The sequence below is a fragment of the Phaethon aethereus genome, assembly GCF_964289735.1.
Source record: "Phaethon aethereus genome assembly, chromosome: Z".
NCBI lineage: Eukaryota > Metazoa > Chordata > Aves > Phaethontiformes > Phaethontidae > Phaethon > Phaethon aethereus.
In genome coordinates, this window is record NC_138577.1 from 23899320 (window position 1) to 23918616 (window position 19297).

Below are 19297 nucleotides of genomic sequence, written 5' to 3' on the forward strand. Positions count from 1 at the left end.
GAGAAACTTTATTGTGGTACTAAGTAAAGCAGGTTAGTGTTTTCTGCCGTATTGCTTATTCAGTTAAGGTTAGATGAAATTGAATTTCTGATCTACAGCATGAGATAATTGCAGTTGGAGGAGAGGAAGCAGGGTATGAAACAAGTACAACTGCAACAGGTTATAAGTACCTGAGCATCTAAAAGAAACAAGTAGGAACATAGCTACACAACTGAGGGTAAGTATATAAGCCACTAGTGCTCAACTGGAAAGGTTAAGGAAAAATCAATTCATAACTAGAAAGAAATAGAAGGAAAAAGAGAAGATTCATTAAGAGTAGGAGAAGAGAGCAACAAAGAAAAGTAGAAGTCCAATACTGAGCAGGAAAGGAGATAAATAACAGAGGGCTAAGACAATTAACCTTGCTTTACAGGAAAGGTCCGTTGTGACCAGATACATGACTTAGTTGTGCAATGGAGAGAGGAACACAGGCTGAAATGGGAAAGGAGTATTTAAACTGGTAAGGTCTGAGGAATGCTCTAAAGCATTCAAGAAACTCGCTAATACAGTTTTGAACTACTGCTTCAGAACTACTCAAGATCTATAGGAATTTGTCATAGGGAGGGGAAACTCAAAACAACTTGAACATAAATGTCACCAGTATTTTAAAGGTGGGTAGGTGAGTGGAAAGAATATTAAGTAACCATAAGCATTGCTTTCCTAGGTATAAGCTACTGGAACAAACTATTAACCTATTGGTGTGTAGAAGGTAAAAGCAATAAAAGACAACATAAATTATTTAAAATACCATGGTAAATCTAATTTGTTTCTCTAAAAGATAATTCACTGAGTGAAGGGATTAATGTATGTATCATTCTTAGTAAGGTTTTGGATGCTGTCTTGGAGGCTTTCTGAAAGCAAGCTGAAGACATGCAACCTAAATGGAGTTGTCTTGTGGTTCATGGAACTGAGTTGTTAGTTACCTGTGCTCTCACTCAATCTGGAAAGACACTTCAAGTCTAGACTTAAAGGTGTCAGTCTTGAGATGTGTTCTGGTCAATATTGCTGTGCCTGACTTATGTGGCATGGAACGTATAAATAAATAACAAAAAATCAAACAAAAAACCTTACAGATGATCCCCAATGGGACAGCATGTAAACACTACAGAGAAGAGAACCAAAGTCTATAATGCTCTTGATAGATTTTAAATCAAAAATCATGCGAAATGAAATTAAATCCAAGCAAGAATAACATGCTTCATTTAGAAAGGAAGCGTCAAATGCAAAAGTTAAGTTTTCCGCTGTTAAAAGGTTAAAGATGACCATGATTGATTGCATGTTGACTGGTGGGGCTAAGACTGGATTTAACCTGCTTGGCGTAAACTATATTCAGTCTAAATGAAGCATTAGGCTAATAAAGCACTAGGTATCTAGCTGAGATTGCAGACCTCTGTGGTGGAAAGCCTTAATGTCAGAGCAGGCAAAGCTCTGTCAGAGAGTGTAGGTATAACTACTTGTCTTCAGCTGTAACCCTTTTAGTATGTAATTTTTATGATGCCTTGGCTTTTTGGGGAATAACAATTTTTGCCAAGCGGGGCACATGCTTAGCTGGGCATGTTCACAGCAAAATTGTATCCCACCATACTGAAAACTGGAGGGTCTCATGCTTCATTGCTTATGTGGGTTGAGCTGGTAGGTGGTGGGAGAGTCAGAAATGTGTTCTCCATCTGTTACCTGTAGCAGTCATACCACATGCTGCCAATAAACATAAAAGGTTTGGTTATATTTTCTTAAAGGCTCCTCTTCTTGTTGCATCAGTTTCATACTAATGTCATTTTCTTGACAGCACCTGTCTGAAGGTAGAGGAAGTGGAATCTCTCTGCCTGCAGCATTGAATAAGCAATATTTTAGATTAATTGAATTGATTGGTTTACCTTCATTTAATCAAAATTGTAAATGTCACTCCCAAAAAGCTGTGGTGCAACCTCCAGCCTCAGCTGCTGTATTTGCAATCTGAGGCAAACCCTGTTGTTTCAGTCCTCTGCTGCCTCTAACAATATCAAAATATGTTGATCGTGTACTGTGGTTTCAATTACAAATACATTTCAAGGACTTCAGGTGTGCAGTAGGCTACGGGCAGAACTTAAATTGCTTCTTCCCCCTCTAGCTTGTGTTTATTTTGCTAAACTGTCCCATTTCTTCCCCACACCAGTAGAATTCCTTCCACCGGTGCTTGAGCAAGCAAGTTACCTCAAAATTGCTGTTAAATGGATCAATCTCTCTAGCTTGACTCCTACCTTGTGTGAAAGTTACAAGCTGCTGCCATGTTTTTGCTAGGATTTTTCACTCAAAATTAAACAACATCCCTTTTTCCGGGTGAAATGTGCATCTTTAAAACAAAATGTGAACATGCAAATGTTGAAGGAGATTTTAGGGGTGACCAGAGTTACAATAGCAAGCTGCAGAAGGAAGAGCAGGGTGGCCCTGGCAACATGATCTGTCAGACACTGGGTTTAAGGGGGTGATGTTATCATTATGTTCTAAAATAATGTTGAATTCCTCTCTTGTCATCTTCTAGGATGTCAGAGAACTAAAATATCAATAAAGGGAGTGAGACAGGCCTTTGCATACTTAACTTTTTGAATTATCTTGTTCAGAGTAATCTGGGAGTGGCATACATGTATGTCTTAAATGAGATCAGAGATTAAACTTCTGTTAATTTCACAGGTAAAAATTTGACATTGTAGTTACGGAGATTTTTTTTTAAAGTATGTACTTTTTTTAGAAGTATGTAAATACAGACTCTGCTTAATAAAGGCTTGCTTGCTTGTCCTGGTATGCTGTCTGCCAACTGCTAGGCATATGGCCACTCTGTCAGCTCCATCTTGGCATAGGTTTTTAAGCATACTTAAGTAACTTCAGCTTTGCTCCTTGACTGGGTCACTTGAGCCTTTCATTAGAATTTAGCTGATGCTTCCTGCCTGGCGTTGGGCATTAGCAAGGGTACTGGAAGGACATACCGGGCTCTGATCAGAGTTCCTGCTGAAGTTTGTGGTAAATTGTTGACTTCTGTAGAAGTCACATTGAGTTTGAATGTTTAAAGGTGCTGATTTAAAAACAATAACAAAACCTCCCAAAAATCCAAACCCAGAAATACTTCACATCTAAGTATGAACCTGGTGACTTTCTAATACAAAGTCCTAATTCCATAAGCAATTTACGATTCAGAAGCCTCAAGCTAACAAAAAAGCCTTATGCATAACTCGCTAGTTGTTTTTTAAAGCCTTTAGATAAGGAGGAAGAATATAATAATTATGCTCAGCACATTCCCCTGTTGTACATCAAAGAATATGTTGAGCTAACTGCTACTTATGGAACTCCAAAGGTGTAGTGTTGGAAAGATCAAGATTACAGGTCAAAGCTATAAGGCTTGCTCATATACTTCTCATACTAGAAGAATTTAGGTGTAACTTCAGTGATGCACTGGTGAACACTTCCAACTTGCCACAGTAATACATGAATGTGCTTTCCAGAGTTTAGAGCAGAGTTGGAATTCTTCATGTTGTTGCTGTTTAAATGGTGTCTCAGTAGGTAAATTTCACATGCTGATCTTTAAGTATTTAACTCTTGGTGACTATGAGTTCAGAATTATTAATTATCTGAAGCCCCTTGGTTTGCCTTTTTAATTAAATTGCATTGGTAAAATGGGGGGCTATGGAAATGCACAGTAAATATCTGCTGATGCCTGTTGAGCTGAGATCTCTGTTTTGAAGAAAAGGTCAGTTAACCCTCTTTGTAGTCTGAGAGGGAAAAAATGGACCATGCAATCTTACTACAGCAGTAATTTGTTAAAATTCATCCATGAAAAATTAAGTACAATTTGCTTGTTCTCTACAAAAGTGAAAAGATTTCCTTAAAAAAAGGGGCAGATTTGACTTTGTACCCCAGCCCAGTGATCATGATGGCTGCGAGGCTCTGCTTTGGAATTAAATGTTGAGTGCTGCCAGATGCCAGACATAGGGAAGAGGCTGAGTTTTGTCGGCAAATGGGATCTGCAAGTTAATTGGTGTTTTCTGCAGGCTTCTGGCTGTGAAATGAAATTGGAAGCCCTTTAGCCACATGGATAATACAGGACCTGAATACAAATGTCACATGTCACCATCAGGGCCCACTGTGAAACAATAGTGTTCCCACTCGAACACTGCACCATTACAGATCATTTAAATATGGGGATTACATTTAAACTAAAAGCCCCATTTGCCTTTTACTGCAATTTAAATGTCCTCTTAGCAAAAGCTAAGTGACAAATTAAATGAAAAAAGTGCCCACATTTTTTAAAGCTGTAATGCAAAACAACCTTTTATTGCTTCTCATGTGCCACGAATGAATCATTATACTTGTCAACCCTAAACCAAGCCATAATTGGAGCAGCTACTGTTATCAAAGCGGGCCTGCTCTTGTGACAGCTTAATAAAGCTGAAACTGTTAAATTAAATCCCAGATGCTTAATCTGATGAAAGCAGTCAAGTAGAAGAATCTAAGACAAGTATCTACTGCTTGGTGGCATGATGGAGCCCAACAGCTTGTCAACATGTAGATTACAGGATCAGATGTTTTTTGGTGAACTACTGTTTTCATTGTCTTTATATCCTCATGCTTGCCTTCGTGGTGAAGAAACTTCACATAATTTGCATGTTTCAAAACAAACATTTCTGGTAGACTCCCTCCATTTTGATATTTAGGAACTGTTTAAGGGGCAGAAGAGCTGTTTTTTTTAAAGTCAAGGATTAGTTTGTTCTGGAACAAAAATATGACAACTGGGTTGTTGGGAAGAAGGTGTGTCCAAAGAATACTTGGAAGGCATGGAAGTGGATAAAATTGGCGAATGTCTTCTGGGTTTACATCATGCTGATCCTGGTTTCAATTGGTCCTCTCATTTTATGATGTTGAGGATAACTTAAAAGGTGTTCTGTACTTCAGCTGGGTAGTCTCCACATCTTAATGTATGAGCTTCTGCTGTCTACATGAACCACTTGTTGGTGTCTAAAGTCTTAAAGTGTAGGAACCTCTCATGATACTGCCATGAGCTTCATTCATGGGATAAAGCTTTCCTGAGTGACATCCTTAGAATCTTTTCTGTTATGCGTACTAAACGGGTTGTTGTCATAAAGGTATTGCCTGAGCAGAGTAACATGTCTTTGCCTTAGTAGCTCTAGTAGTTTTAGTAGTTTTTCACTGGCATGTAGCCCTGTTGTGGGCTGCTTTTTGAATGTTGGAAAGCCTTATGGTCTACCTTGAGTTCACATTTGCTGATATTTTGGCCACTTTCTGCATTAGATTATATGTTTTTGTATTAAAATTTAAAACTAAAATACCATTTTACATGTTCATGTCATGTAGAGAAGTAGTACAATATATTTCCTGAAGGATTATGCCTAAATTTTTAGATGAGGAGTAAAGTGTTACTATTAAAACTTAATTCTAAATGTTGAGTTTAGGCAAGGAATCATTATAGATTAATTAAGACAGATTTAATTACCATTTTGCCATGAGCAAACTAATGATTGAGTGTTAAATAATGCTTTTTTTCATTTGAAAATCACTCTGAATTTTTCTGATAAAAGTTTATATTCATCTCTAGAAAATACCTGGTTAGATTCTTTTAACCTTAACTCAATGAAGCTGTTGTCAATCTATATTTCTATCTCAGGCATTCCTTCCCTTTGCAATTAGAGACAAACTTGTATGAATGGGACATGCCAGCTGTTCTAAACAGATTATCTCTGCTTAGTATTTAAGGAAAAAAGGACAAAAGCAGCTAGATTTGTTGCCAGTAGGCCCCTAGAGAAATTCCTTCCTGATACCAGATTTGATGACTACTCCACTCTGCCATGAAAAAGAATCACTAAAGCTAAGCATTCATTACAGTTTTTGTGCTCCATTACCATTTTTTCTGGAGCTGCATACTTCATGTAATACCTTTTTAGGATCAGCTATGCACTAGAAACATTCACTTTTCCTCATATTTTGTGATATTTCGAAAATGGTACAGCAAGGCTCTAAGTTTCAAATTTGAGTGCCAAGCTTATATTCATATTTTCATGATTTCTTTGAGTATCCCGAGTTCTAATTGCATTAAAACTAATTTTACAGTTTTAAAGCTAACTATTCTGCCTTAAAACTAAGGTGAGTACCAGTGCCCTGCACCTGTAGAAATTTGAAGTTAATCTTATTTTCTAAGTTTAGATTAATCAGTTGCACATAGTACATTTCTGGCCTTGAAGTGAAAGCTGTAGGAATACCTATGTTTCAAAAGAGGTGGGATGCACCATGCTTTGCACCATTTCCCTTGGTCTTTCATCGTGGGACTTCTAGGTAGAGTGATATCTTACACATAGTTGTGTCTTTAACTGCATTATACCCAGTAGGCTGTCTTTGCTTAACTGATAATCCTGCTCTTACTTTTGATTACTCTGAGCTGCCATTGTATTGTTGCCATACAGTTATAAAACATGTGTGCCTTCAGTTCATGCACTTAAGATTACATCTGCTCTTTCACAGAATAAGCTATCAATATGCGTCAGTGTATTTGAATGATTTGTGCTAGTGGAGACACTAAATTAACAGTACTTCTGAGTTAGCATCGTAAGACAATTTTGCTGCTCTAAGGCCTGAGTTATGGAGGACAACTTAAAGAAATTGCTGTCATGGCTCTGGAGTGTCTTGGTTGTTGCTGTCACCTTCATTTCCCCAGTGAATGAATCCAGGCTGCAGTTTGGTGAAGCTGGGTTCTGTCCATCTTCCCTGAGGATGATTTCCTTCCTCCTTCATTATTGGCATGTGCTGTAATGGTATTTGAAATGAGGGTATATAAGACCAGAGTATGACAGTAAGTGGGAGCCATTTTCAAAGAGGGTATTCTTTCCTGTGGTACTTAGCAGATTTGAGGAACAATGGTGAAAGTAATTAACTTTAGTCTATAAGCATAGCTTGAGGGGCTTATTTGTAATGCCATACAGAAAGTTTGGGTTTCCATTGAGTTCAGTTAGATGGAAGGTACTTTTACAGCAGGAGCCAAATTGCTTGAAGTACTCACATTAAAACAGTTTTTGAAGTTTTTATTCCAAAGCTGTTGAACTGATTTACTTACAACTGTCTTAAAAAATTGTTCTGTATTGGATCAGGTACAAAACTCATTGCCGCTCTAACTGTGGAATTGTGATTGCAAAGATTAAGGGCAGAATTGTACTATGAGCCCAAGCTGGTGGTTAGTGTTATTTGTTTTTCCTTCCTCTCACTCTTTATTTTTAATACTTCAGTAACATTAAGCTGCCATGTAATTTTCCAGTACCACTTCTAGTAAGTATCAAAAATAGAGAGAAGTAATAGATTTATGGAGAGGAATTATTGAATCTTCACTGATTTCTGAGTTTTATTGTGGTCCAGAAATCTAGCCTTGTGACATTTTCCAGTTTTCTGACTTGAATGGATACTGGAAAAATAATTGAAAAATTGGGGAAGTAATTTAAAATGAGAGGGTCAAGAATCTCAGTCTACTCAGGTCTGTCAAAGCAAGACAAAGAAATCCTTCATAAGTTAAGACACCTACGTAGACTAAAAAAATGATAGGGAATACACTTCTGCCAAGCAAACAAAAGGTAGCTGAAAATTGTAATTGGAGCCAGACAAATTTAACTAGAAAGGTAGAAATAAGCTTAGAATTTTGAGTTTTGGTAGCCAGGCAGTAGGTCAGGTAACCAGGAGCTGTGCTAGATTCTTGTATTAGATATCTTAATTGAAGTATACTGTTTTTGTAAAAACTCAGCAATCACTTTTGGACTGGAAGACAAAAGTCACTCAGGAAATTTTAGAGTAGGAAGGAATTCAGACTAGACAATCAGAATGTGTTCTTCTGGCCAGTTACAGTGGGTTATTTACATTCTGTGAGCATAGCTGTCACAATCATACTTTTTTCTGAACTTCCCACTATGCAAGGGAGTGTTTGCACTTGCTCCACTTTTTTATTTAAATGACAGGTATTTTCATCCCTTTTATGAATAACTTGTTTGATGAACTTCTCACACTTTCCAGTTTTGCATCTTCCTAAAATAATTAACTGAGGAATTCACCCATCTCAAGGATAAATTTAAGTAGAGATAGGTTAGTGTATTTGTAGTTACTAGTCGCATTAACTTGTCTCCTGAAAATTGTCAAAGTCTGTGAAAGTAGACTGTGACTGCTGAGAGTGTATTACCAGTTAAAATATTTGATGAAATGTCTGATCTCTGTTTTGGGCAGGAGCACACTTCATTCACCACCTAGAAGTAAATACTGGCAACTACTAAAAAATTTTGAAAAATCATATTAAGATACTCATAAAGGAGTATTTTTGTACTATTTGTGCTAGTATTAGCAATGCTTTTACCTTCAATTGATTGTTTGTGAACAAAAGAATGAATAGTTTTGTGAATATTGGGGAAGTTAATCAGTGAGATTTGATTTGCACATGCTTTTTACTTTCCTCTGGCTTTGTAGACTAGCAGCCCATGGCTTGCTGCAGTAGTTAGGTTATAGAGTACTATAGGTGCATAGAGGGTCATCTAATAGGCATGTGACAGACCTAAGTGCTCTCTTGAGGAAATTGTAGTCTTAGGCTGTGCTACTGCAAATGGCACATTTCAAGCAAATTTCTTACATGAAACCCTTTGGTCGAATGGCAGTGTCTGCAAAGATGCAGCCATCTTTAAAACAAACTCAAATAGGTGTAACCCAGAACAACAGGCTCATGCAAAATGACACAAGTGCTTGGTTAGTACCTTTTTCCATTGTACTAAAAGTCAAAAACATAGGAAGACAAGAGCAGGAGTTTTTTGTTACTTGACACGAGATCAGAGCATGTAGTTGGATGGCTTACAACAGAATCTCAATATGGAAAGACCCATTTCCTTTCAGACAAATACATGTACATGTTTATACCCTTGGAGCAGCAGTATGCAGCACGAGAGGAAGGGAAATTTAAGGAATTAAGCATCTTTTTTTTTTTTGTCTATGGGTTATGCCTCCACTCCCTATAATGTACATTTAGAGTTTAGTGTGCAGAAGGGCAATGACTCCCTCTTGCTCTCAGTGCTGCAGGTAATCTATTGCATTAATCAGCCAGCTAGTGTGAAATGCATGGGGAGTGATTATACTATCATACACAATACAATCAGCATGAAACACTTGTCAAGACCAATATATCAAAGTTTAATTCAGTAAAAGAATGAATTAGAGCAAAATGAAACATTCTGTTCTGCAAGAAACACAGCACCCATAGAAAGTCTGTTTTTCTGAAGGCTGCACAGAGAAACCAGAATGCATTAAGGAATTTTTATGAATAAAATTGCAACTTGGATCCAGCTGAATGCTGAATGTGCTTTTCCTTGGGGTTCTTACTGAGGAGAGAACAGCACTGAAGTGCTTTGCCTATTTTCACTATTCCATAAAGGCAACTCATTTATTGGAGCATTCTCCAGTGGGACTTCTGATGATGCTTTGTTCTAATGGAGATCTCTCCATGCCTAGAGGAGGGAGGTGGCTTTCCCAGTCATTCTTGGCATTCAGGACAAGACACTTGTCCTCGTTGAGAAGCAATAAATACCATAACACTACCTTCTTTGAGGTTTCCAAGTGGCTGTCCAGGTGCAAGTGTGTATGTGTTTAAAAACCAGATGTAAACCACTTCAAAATCCTTTGCTGACACTTCTACTTTAAAGAGGTCATAGGTTCTGTCTCCTACTATTGTTTCTATTCTGGCTCTTCCAATGGTGGAAAATGATGCTTTTGTAATAGAATTTTTTTAGCCTCAAATGGGGCACAGTGGCAAGTGTGCAGCAAGTGCTGAAGCCGATTTGTGTGTTGCACAAAGGGAATGATCCTGATTACCTGGCTCAGTCTTCTTTGAAATGATCAAATGCTACTAACAGAGCTTATGGGTTTTTATTTTTTAAGAAAGAGATATGCATTAATGGGAAGGGCAAAGAAATGTCACAGTAGATATGCATCTGTTTCTTGCATACTTTAATTTTGCAAATGAATGGATCGATCTTAAGTATATTAAATGTAAAATTCCAAAGCAAAGGCCAAGTCTCAGCCATTGATTACACAGGTTTTGTAAATGAGGAAATGGCGACCCAAGCTTAGCTACACAGTAGCCCTGACAAGGTAGTATAATATTTCTAGGAAAAGCATATTTCTTGGGGAGACTAATCAAAGAGACCAACGATTGTTTGCTGGATCTTCAGTCAACGGTCTGTGTCCTAGCCCCCCACTAAAACTGTTCCCATCACCACCTTCCCATATACTGGTGCAAGAGTATATTCTGGGGCAAGACATAATGGGATTTAAGAAAACATAGAATATGTAAGTATTACAACATCTACTTTTACAGAGACTGAGTACTTCTTAATGTTTTTTGATTTGCGTATTTAAATCCTAATCAAGTAAAGGCATGCTGTCCCTTTGTCCACCATGAATTCAAAGGTATGGATGTCTGCTGAGAAACACAAAAGTACTGATGTTCCCTTGTATGTACAAGGCAGGCATGCATTGTGTAAAGCAGTGATGTAACCTTTTTTTTTTTTGTGGTGTGAGGCACGGTAAAGATGAATGATAACCATGCATTTTCAAAAGGAAGACTGTCTGAAACCAAAGGCTTGTTTTGGCAAAGCTGGCTTTTTCCAGGTCAAGAGGATTAGTGTTGAATCAAAATAGGCAATTCCTCACTGCAATATGACAGTTCTAATATTCATTCCCTTGTGAAATTAGTATCAAAATGCAGTCACAGCATATGTTATTTTCCAGTTATCTTCTGCGGGGAGAATTTTTGTATATTGGGTTGTGATAATTTTGACACTGTGCTCTGAAGAGTTTTGTGCTCGAAAGGCATAGGTCACAGTCAAGGGATCCAAATCAGAACTTTACTTTTGGTTTAGTAGCATGTGGTTTGGGGGGGAAGACATGTCAGCCTGATGAGAACCAGTATGAAAAGATACCTGATGGCTGGGGAAAGGGAGACAAGAAGAAAAGAGTGCACTGTTAGAGAGAAAAACAGTAAACACAAACACATTCTCTTTGTGGTCTTTGTGTCTTTTTTTTTTCCCACTTAATGAGGCATTTGTTCACATTGCAGGTGGCATTGGTGACATCATTAAATCTAGTCAAACAGGTAAACTTGAGAATACCAGGAATGCATTTTGGGAAAATTCTTTTGAGTATAGACTGTTCCCAACAGCAGTTTCCAGGCTGAAGTTCCTGGAAGTGGCTTTAGATAGCTTCCTCACAAATTATAAGTAGCCGTTCTTCATTTTTCCATAAGCCTTATCTGTAGTGAGCGGTAAGTGTCATCAGCAGTTTCCCCGTATGGGAGCCATTGGGCAGAAAGTAGAGCATCTCCTGTTTGAGGGCAGTGTAAGCCTTCAGGTTGGTGGTGACATGTAAGGGCCAGCTCAGGGGTGCTTCCACTGAGCAGTGTGGGAGTGAAATAGGAAGAATATCCTCCAGGCTCCTTCCAGTTGGCATGTGGTAAAAATCTGGGCACAAGTGAACACTTTACTCAGACTTTTCAGTGCTGGGAGCAGGACAGGAACCAGTGAATGGAAAGAGCCAGAATGGAGCAGATGTCAAGGGAGGGGGAAGGCGCTTAGGGAGCTGGAGGAGTAAGAAGAATGAATACAGGCAAACACGCACAGGCTGGGGAGGTGGGGCGGGGAATGGCACACAAAAAAACCCCAACCAAAAATCCTAGAAACCCAAATAGGCTGAAGAGTGTGGGGTCATTGGCGTTATGCATCTTTCTCCCAGATGGTAGCCTTCGTGGCACTGCAGGAGCTGAGCCTGAGGCTCTTTCCCTTCCCCTCCCCTCTCGAGGGGGAGTTTTGTCTCACAACTCCTCTTCCTGCAGGGAGTTGGGCAGCCATGAAAACGAGATCTCAGATGTGCATGGGGCTCGCCCTGAAGGTGCAGGGTGCAGTTGGGCTCTATTGAAATTTTAAGTGGCTTGTGTGGGGTTTATTAGAAATACACTTTTTTCCCTTGTGCTTCATTTGCATTAAAATAGCCTGGGTTTCTGATGCAATCGCTGCTAACAATCTAGTTATGCTTGACATACTTTTCCTCTTTTGAAGCAAAAAAATTTTTAAAGGATTTTCGTACTTTGGGATATCTCCTCTGTCTCCTGCCTCTTAGATGTACCACACGCATAGTGGAGTTTCTGAAGCGGGCGAGTGAATTCCTTTGCCTCTAGTGGTGTTTCTGAGAGGTAGAAAAGAAAAGACCCCTGCTTTTGTAGGGGCATGGTGTAATAAGTAGTCTGTGTTCTGCCTTGCTGGATGGTTGAAAAACGTACCAAACGCAGTTCAGGTATCCCACTTTGCTTTTGCTTCGATCTGAAAACACTGGGAATCTGGTTACAAAGTATTAAATCGACTTTTTTTGTTAGATGTTGAGAGATACAATGTCTCCTTAGTGCCCTCAAGTGATACTTGATTTTGAAAACAAATAAGCAAGCCCAAGTTAACTATTCTCCAAGGCTTTCCAGTATGCTCCATCTTCTGTTTTGTTTGGCAGATTGCAGGAAATATAGTTGTTCTGTCTTGGGCAATGCTGAATGCATTGATGCTTAATAATAAGACCCAGTTGTAACTTGACTCTGGAGTGTGAAGCATGTTGATGAGTGTGTCTATAGAAAGGAATATGATGTGATTTTAAAAGAAGTTTTTAAAAATAGTATTGACCTTATGCACTCCCACAGCAAGTTTCAGACACTTTAAAAAAAAAAAACACACAACCAAAAACCCAAAACACTTGCTGTACTGTATTTAATTACAGTGTAGTAATAATCTGCAGTAGTGTAGTGTCTCTCTGGTGTTCTGCACTGTACCATATCATGTTTTGTTGTGGATTTCAGATTTCTCTGATGATACTTCCTCATACCATGTTGGTCTGAATAGCAGGGGACTTGCAACCTTAAGGATCAAGCTGTGGCATACCGACATGCTGAGTTACTTTAGGAATGGATGCAATGTGATGTCCTGTGCTCTGGGTATCCATTTTGCATTCTTAGCTAGCAAAAGAATACATGAATGTGATAATTTTATTACCCTAGAAGAACCAGCTGCATTTTTATTCTTTTTTTTTCAGCCTGTCATGAAGATTGCATACTTTAAGCATATTCTCTAAATCTCTTGTAGTGTATAAGGCACGTTCTTAATGAGCAAATGAACTGTTGCTAAACAGTACTTACAGATGTCTTCATGCTTCTGTCAAAGTTCACACTGATGAAGAGACAGCTGATTTAGAGAAAAATCTTTCCATTTGAAAATAGTTGCTGGAGACACTGATGTATTTATGCCTGCACTGCTATATAGTCTCAGGGAGCAGGTTCCAAAGTGATGGTATGTGTGAAATGTCAGCGCAAATTAGTTTTCCCTTTGAGCTCCCTAAACAGAAAATATAGAACAAATCTTCTAGTATAACCAAATTACTGAAGTAATTGCAGTAAAAATACCTTATTCCTATTAGACTGCACACAACCAGTGTTTTCTGGATCTCTGAGATCCAGATGTGTTTGGGAATGAGAACCCAGTACTTCTGCTGGGTTCTATATGTTTACAAAATACATACCTACTAATGCACTTCTTTGGTTCCTGTAATGTGAGGCTGGAAGAAACATAATTCTTGTTTGTAGAAAACAACATTTGCTTCTGATACAAAAATCAGAAGAAAAACTTGGGTAAATTCCTGCTGCAACTTTATGTGAATTCTTGTTTGCTTTTGACTGATGTTCCTGTCGGATGAGCCATACATTGTGAACTCTATTTTCTAATACAAAAGACCTCTTAATGCCTTTTGAGAAGGTTGGCTTGGCATCTTCTTTCAATTGCTTCAGATGGGCCACGCCAGCTCCAAGGTCCTGCATTGGGAATTCAGTCTGCCTGGTGTTAGGCGTAGCTGGGAAGCAAGCAGTGTAATCTTTGAGGGGAGAAAAACTGTTGCAGTGTAGAAGTTTGCAATTAGTCATTGGCTGCTGCATTTTTAATAGAAAACATAATTTAGCAATTTTTTTAAAATCAGGTGCTCTGTGGATGTGTATAGTCTTAAATCCCCACTGCAAGTTGGAGCAGAAGGCCAGTTGGCTAAAACAGCTGAAAAAATGGAACAGTGTGGATGTTTGTCCCTGGGAAGATGGAAACCATGGAAACGAGCTGCCCAATTTAACCAATGCTTTGCCTCAGGGTGCAAATGCTAACCAAGGTGAGCCTAAACATATGCACTGACTGCAACATATAATATAACCTCTATCTTATATACTCTAGCCTTGCAGAATTCAGCACTCATTCCTGGGATAAGTACTTTCCTTCTTGAGGATTGACCAGCCAAAATTATTTCACTAATACTATCCTTGCAGAAAGGATAAATAAGTGTTTTTTTTTGTGCTGGGGCTGCAATGTTTTCAAAGCAAGTATTTGTGTTTAGTTAGGTCTTCTAACTTTTCACTTGATGCCTCTAAGTAACTGTTGCATGAAAATTGGATGTCCTTGAAGTATGTCATGTAAAAGTCGATTGTAAAAGCTTATTGTTTCTTTGCTTGATTATAATCTTGTATTTCTTCTGATGCTGGGGTTTGTATTTTGTTTGCAGTTACAAAGCCTTTGATACCTATTTAAAGAGAGATCTGTTGCAACTGCATTAAACTTGAGTGTGTGCGAAACTAAAGCAGCTATCTGTGAGATGTGCTCTGTATGTGCAGTCTGCATTGCCAGGTGTATGGGGGCTGCAGACCCTGCCATCTTGGAGGAGGTGTCTCTTCTTACTCGATACCATGCTTCCTAATCTAGAATGTAATTATTAAATCTGACAGAAGCTTTGTCCAGTCTTCTTCAAGCAAAGATATCTAATAACTGGGGAAGGTGCAGGCTATTTACCTGGGAAAAAATGCTCTTAATCCTCAAGACCCTCAGTATTTTGATCTGTATTTCATATAATTATGATAATGTTAAAAGTAAATGCTTGGGAAGTGGCAGATTTGGACTTAGGTGAGTTTTACCTCGTTTCTTTTTTTTGGAAGATTACCTCTGAAGGATATAGACTTGGTTCATTTTTCAATCTCTCCGCTAGCCTGGCACAGAAGTTCATTCAGCATATAACTCCCTACAGAGGTGTTTTGCTTTCTGTATCTCATGATGTTCAGCCCAACCTGGGCAGGCGAGTGATAACTCTGACACAGCATCTAGATGTTCATAGATACAGTGCCATGTTGGCAGAGATTCTGCCATAGGAAGACACCCAGTAAGGATTATGTCAGTCCTGTGGCCTCAGTGCCTCACTTTCTGTGCAGTATTTGTATATGTTTATGACCACAAAAAATTATACAAGTGCTGCAAGTTAATGTCACTTCTCAGAGAACAAATAAAAATCTTTCATGCGATGTTAATTTGTCCCTCATCCTGGCAGCTCTGGGTCTGAGGAGGGGGGAGGCTGGGGATGCTTAAGTAGCTGCGTGCCATGTACTTTCTAGTTTGTTTTTAGGGGAGTTCTGTACGTGCTGTTGAATGTCCTTATCTCTAGCTGTTCTCCTTGCAAAGTCCTGTTTAGCATCGGCCATGCTGGCTTGTAGATCTCTCTCTCTGAACGGAAAGTGAATGGCACACACTTCGTCTGAGCTGTTGGGTAATAATAGGGTGTGAAACGTCATCTGCGGGCTGCTCAGCACAGAGGGGGCAAGGCAGGCTGCCCTCAGTGGGGGTTGGTGAATAGGAAGAAGACAAGAATGCTGTGAATGACTGATTCACATGTGAATAAGTAAAAGCTGATGCAGCTTTCTGAACTTGTGAAAATGACAGATTCATCGAACAGGCCACATCGGACGGTGTTCACTCGGGCCATTGAGGCGTGCGATCTGCACTGGCAGGACAGCCACTTACAGCACATTATCAGCAGTGACCTATACACCAACTACTGTTACCATGACGACACTGAAAACTCGCTCTTTGACTCTCACGGATGGCCCCTCTGGCATGGTAAGTGGCTAAACCGGAAAGACGTTTCCATGACTTACTGCTTTGTTCACTTTCTATGGCATTATTTTGGGGGGGATGGTGGGGAGATGAAGGAAAAGCCTGGCAAAAAGAACAGAGGCTCCCTTGAAGCGCTGGCTCAGAAGTAGTCCTTTAAGTCTCTTTTGCGTAGTTTTAAAAGCAAGAAGCAAACAAACAAAAAAGCCCTTTTGAGCAACCTAGCAAAACAGGCCATCGCGGACATGGAAGCATTGCTATTCCTCAATTATTTTCTCCATTTTAGAACATGTTCCTACAGCCTGCGCAAGGGTGGACGCGCTACGATCTCACGGATACCCACGGGAAGCACTGAGGCTAGCGATAGCTATTGTTAATACACTAAGGCGCCAGCAGCAGAAACAGCTGGAAACGTTCCGCGCTCAGAAGAAAGGTAAATGTGGGGAAGAGAGAAGGGCAAAGGATATGCAAAAAAAGTGACAATAACGCCAGACTGGAACTTTGCATGAGAGAACCAGTTTTGAAACTAAGGCGAAAGAGGTGACTTTAACTCTTCGGTCCAAACACTCGTAGTGGTCATGTCACATTCTGGATGTCAGGCGTTTTCTGTAAGCTGGATTGTGAGCTGTGCAGGGAGAGGGCTCTGTTCTGCCTTCTGCAATATGTCTGGGCGTGATGGGGCCTTTATCCCAATCAGGGTTTTTGGTTACACAGTGAAAATATTCACCCTGTGTAATTTACAGGCTTTTAAACAGCTTTGCATTTGACATGTCAGGTGTTTAAATTTTCTCTGGCACATAATTTAGCTGAGCTGTGTATTTCTGAGGTGTAAGCGTAAAGTTGACATTGAGGGTAACAATGAGGCAAAGTCTGCACTACAGAAATTAGTCAAATTTGTCAGCTTGTTCCAAAAGAGTGTCTTAATAATGCTTAAAATTTTAGTGTTCCAGCATAGAGGTGGATTGCTTTTTTTGTTTTTGAAACTGCTTTTTATAAAATGTTCTGTGGTGTTCCTCTGATGAGCACTCCCCCTGGTTTTGGTGGTGGTTTTTTTTTTTTTGAAGGAACGTTCTCCTTCAGATATAGTTTCTATGCCATGTGATCCTTGCTACCCAAAATAATCCTACACTGAAATACGTTGTTAGTCTGAAGAGGCAGTGGAAGAAGGGGGTGGCTTTGTGGTTGAAGAATGCACGTGGAAAAACTGGAATTACTTTCTCAGCTGCTACAAGAATCCCTTATCCAAATTTTATTTTAGATCTTTGTTGCTGCTCTTAACTGTGTATCCTTGTGCATTGTAGGCAAAAATAGCAATATGAAGTCATGTGTGCAAATATTTCAAGTGTGTGTGCAGATATTTTCCCAGAAATGAGCATTTGGAAGACAAGGTAGACACCTGACTGAAAAGATATTAGCTGGCAGTTCCTATGTGGCTCCATATTTTATTTTTTCCCACAGTACTCAAGGCAGGAGTTTTTCTTGAGCGCTGTGGTGTATCCTAGATTTGGGCAAAACTTAAAAGCACTCTGTATTATTACTTAGGAGAATTTGCGAAGTCTTTTTATCATGTAATGTATCTTTCCTTAACAAGTGTTCCCTTAAAAACTTTGCAGCTTTTCTGGTGTCTGGGGCTGGGGGCGGGTAGAAGAGGAGGGTGTATGTCAGTGTGTGTGTATGTCTGTATGTACCAACGGCAGGTGTGAAGGGTCTGCTGCAAGTGTGCTGGTCGTAGTAGTGCTCCTTTCCATTTCCAGTTGCTAATGCAGTTTCTAGGCATTCAATACTTCTGTTAAGTTCCTTTCCCTGGGAGCAGTTTCTATAGAAAACTGCATATAGATTATGATATTATAAATAAAAAATGGAGTGTATGAAATGCAATCCATCCTACTTCGAAACATGGAAGTTTGTCGTTTCTATGTTGTCACTTGCTGCTTTTTTATTTTTTTCCTCTTATGTGTGGAATTTTAAAAATTTTATTACTGCAAAATGTGCTGGTCTTCTCCATAAGCAGATGAGTTCTGCAGCTACATCCCAGCTTTAGGTTTTAGTTCAATGAGAACCACGTGCTTCTACTTAGCTTTTATTCACATGACTGATCTGACGTCTCTGGAACCACTTGCGTGATTTAACGTTAAATGTCTATATGACTAGAGGACTGAAGCCTTTGTTTGGCATGACATGAGTGAAGCTCCTAAGTAGGCACAATAGAATAAACAGAACATAAGTGACTCAGTAAGAAGTCATTGTGATTAATCCTTTTTGGTAATATTACTTGCTTCTGCCTGTCATCTTGAGTACATGCTATTTGTTAGTAAGACAATGCTTTACTTGTTTGTGTTTCATATTACGTATCAGCGGATTCTTTAAAAAAGCCCCACCTGCCTGACAGTGTGTCCATATTTAATTTTGTAGCTCCACACAAGGCAAATAGGCAAGAAGCAGTATTTAAAAGCTCTGTGATAGTACATATAGTTACTCAGAAAGATGGCACTTCGTGAACAAGAGAGAGCAGAGGCAGAAGTTAGTGTGGAAGGGGCAGAGAAACAGAGCATCCCTAGTGGCTTGTGTACAGTTTTTAAATGGGCACCCATATTAGGTCTGTATCTCATGATTCAGTTGTGTTTATGTGTCTAGGAGGAAAAATATTGTGAGCTGGAGTCAAAGGGGAGCTGTTGCCATAAGATTCTTATTAAAAAAAAAGGATTTGGGGAATCTTTAACCAAATCTGTTACCACAACCATGCTTCCTTCAATGCACTGTGGTAAACCATTTTTTAATGTTCTAACCAAATGATGGGTGAGAGCTACAAAAAAATATCCATAGAGGTATTTGTTGACCGAAATTTTAGGATGATAGAAAATGCACTTTATCTACTCAAAGGACATTTTTTTCCTCATGTATCTCATTTAAACTTTTTGTTTTTTAAAAGGAGCTATCATCCTTAGTTTATTACTTCAATAAATATTTAGATGCAGGATAAGCTCATATTTTATTTATGAAATTGGAACATATTTTAAAATACTTTATTTCAGTGCATCAGATTAACTTAAAATGTAAAAATGGTACTGCATCTTCTTGAGTGAAGAAACTGTTGTGAATATTTTAACAAAAAAGTCTTTGCTGTAATTTTTGTGCAAACATTTTCAAAAGAGTTACTGGTATCGAGTAAGATTTCAAAAGACATTGCAGTTGAAAATTTTGACCCATAATACACTTTGCTAGTGCTCAAAATGTTTAGCCTTCGTTCTTTTTCTTTTTTTCCTGTT

The 19297-nt window shown here is 39.0% G+C and overlaps 1 protein-coding gene across 2 annotated transcripts in view; it reads left to right on the forward strand.

Moving 5' to 3' along the window:
• The window catches only part of ZSWIM6 (zinc finger SWIM-type containing 6), a gene marked incomplete at its 5' end in the record, with an annotated part of 118998 nt that overhangs the window by 79360 nt on the left and 20341 nt on the right, over window positions 1-19297 (forward strand). For both annotated transcript variants that reach the window (XM_082012959.1, XM_082012958.1), the window contains 3 exons: window positions 14092-14271; window positions 15861-16037; window positions 16318-16464. In XM_082012959.1, coding sequence (XP_081869085.1) covers window positions 14092-14271; window positions 15861-16037; window positions 16318-16464 — 504 coding nt within the window. The remainder of the gene's footprint in view (window positions 1-14091; window positions 14272-15860; window positions 16038-16317; window positions 16465-19297) is intronic.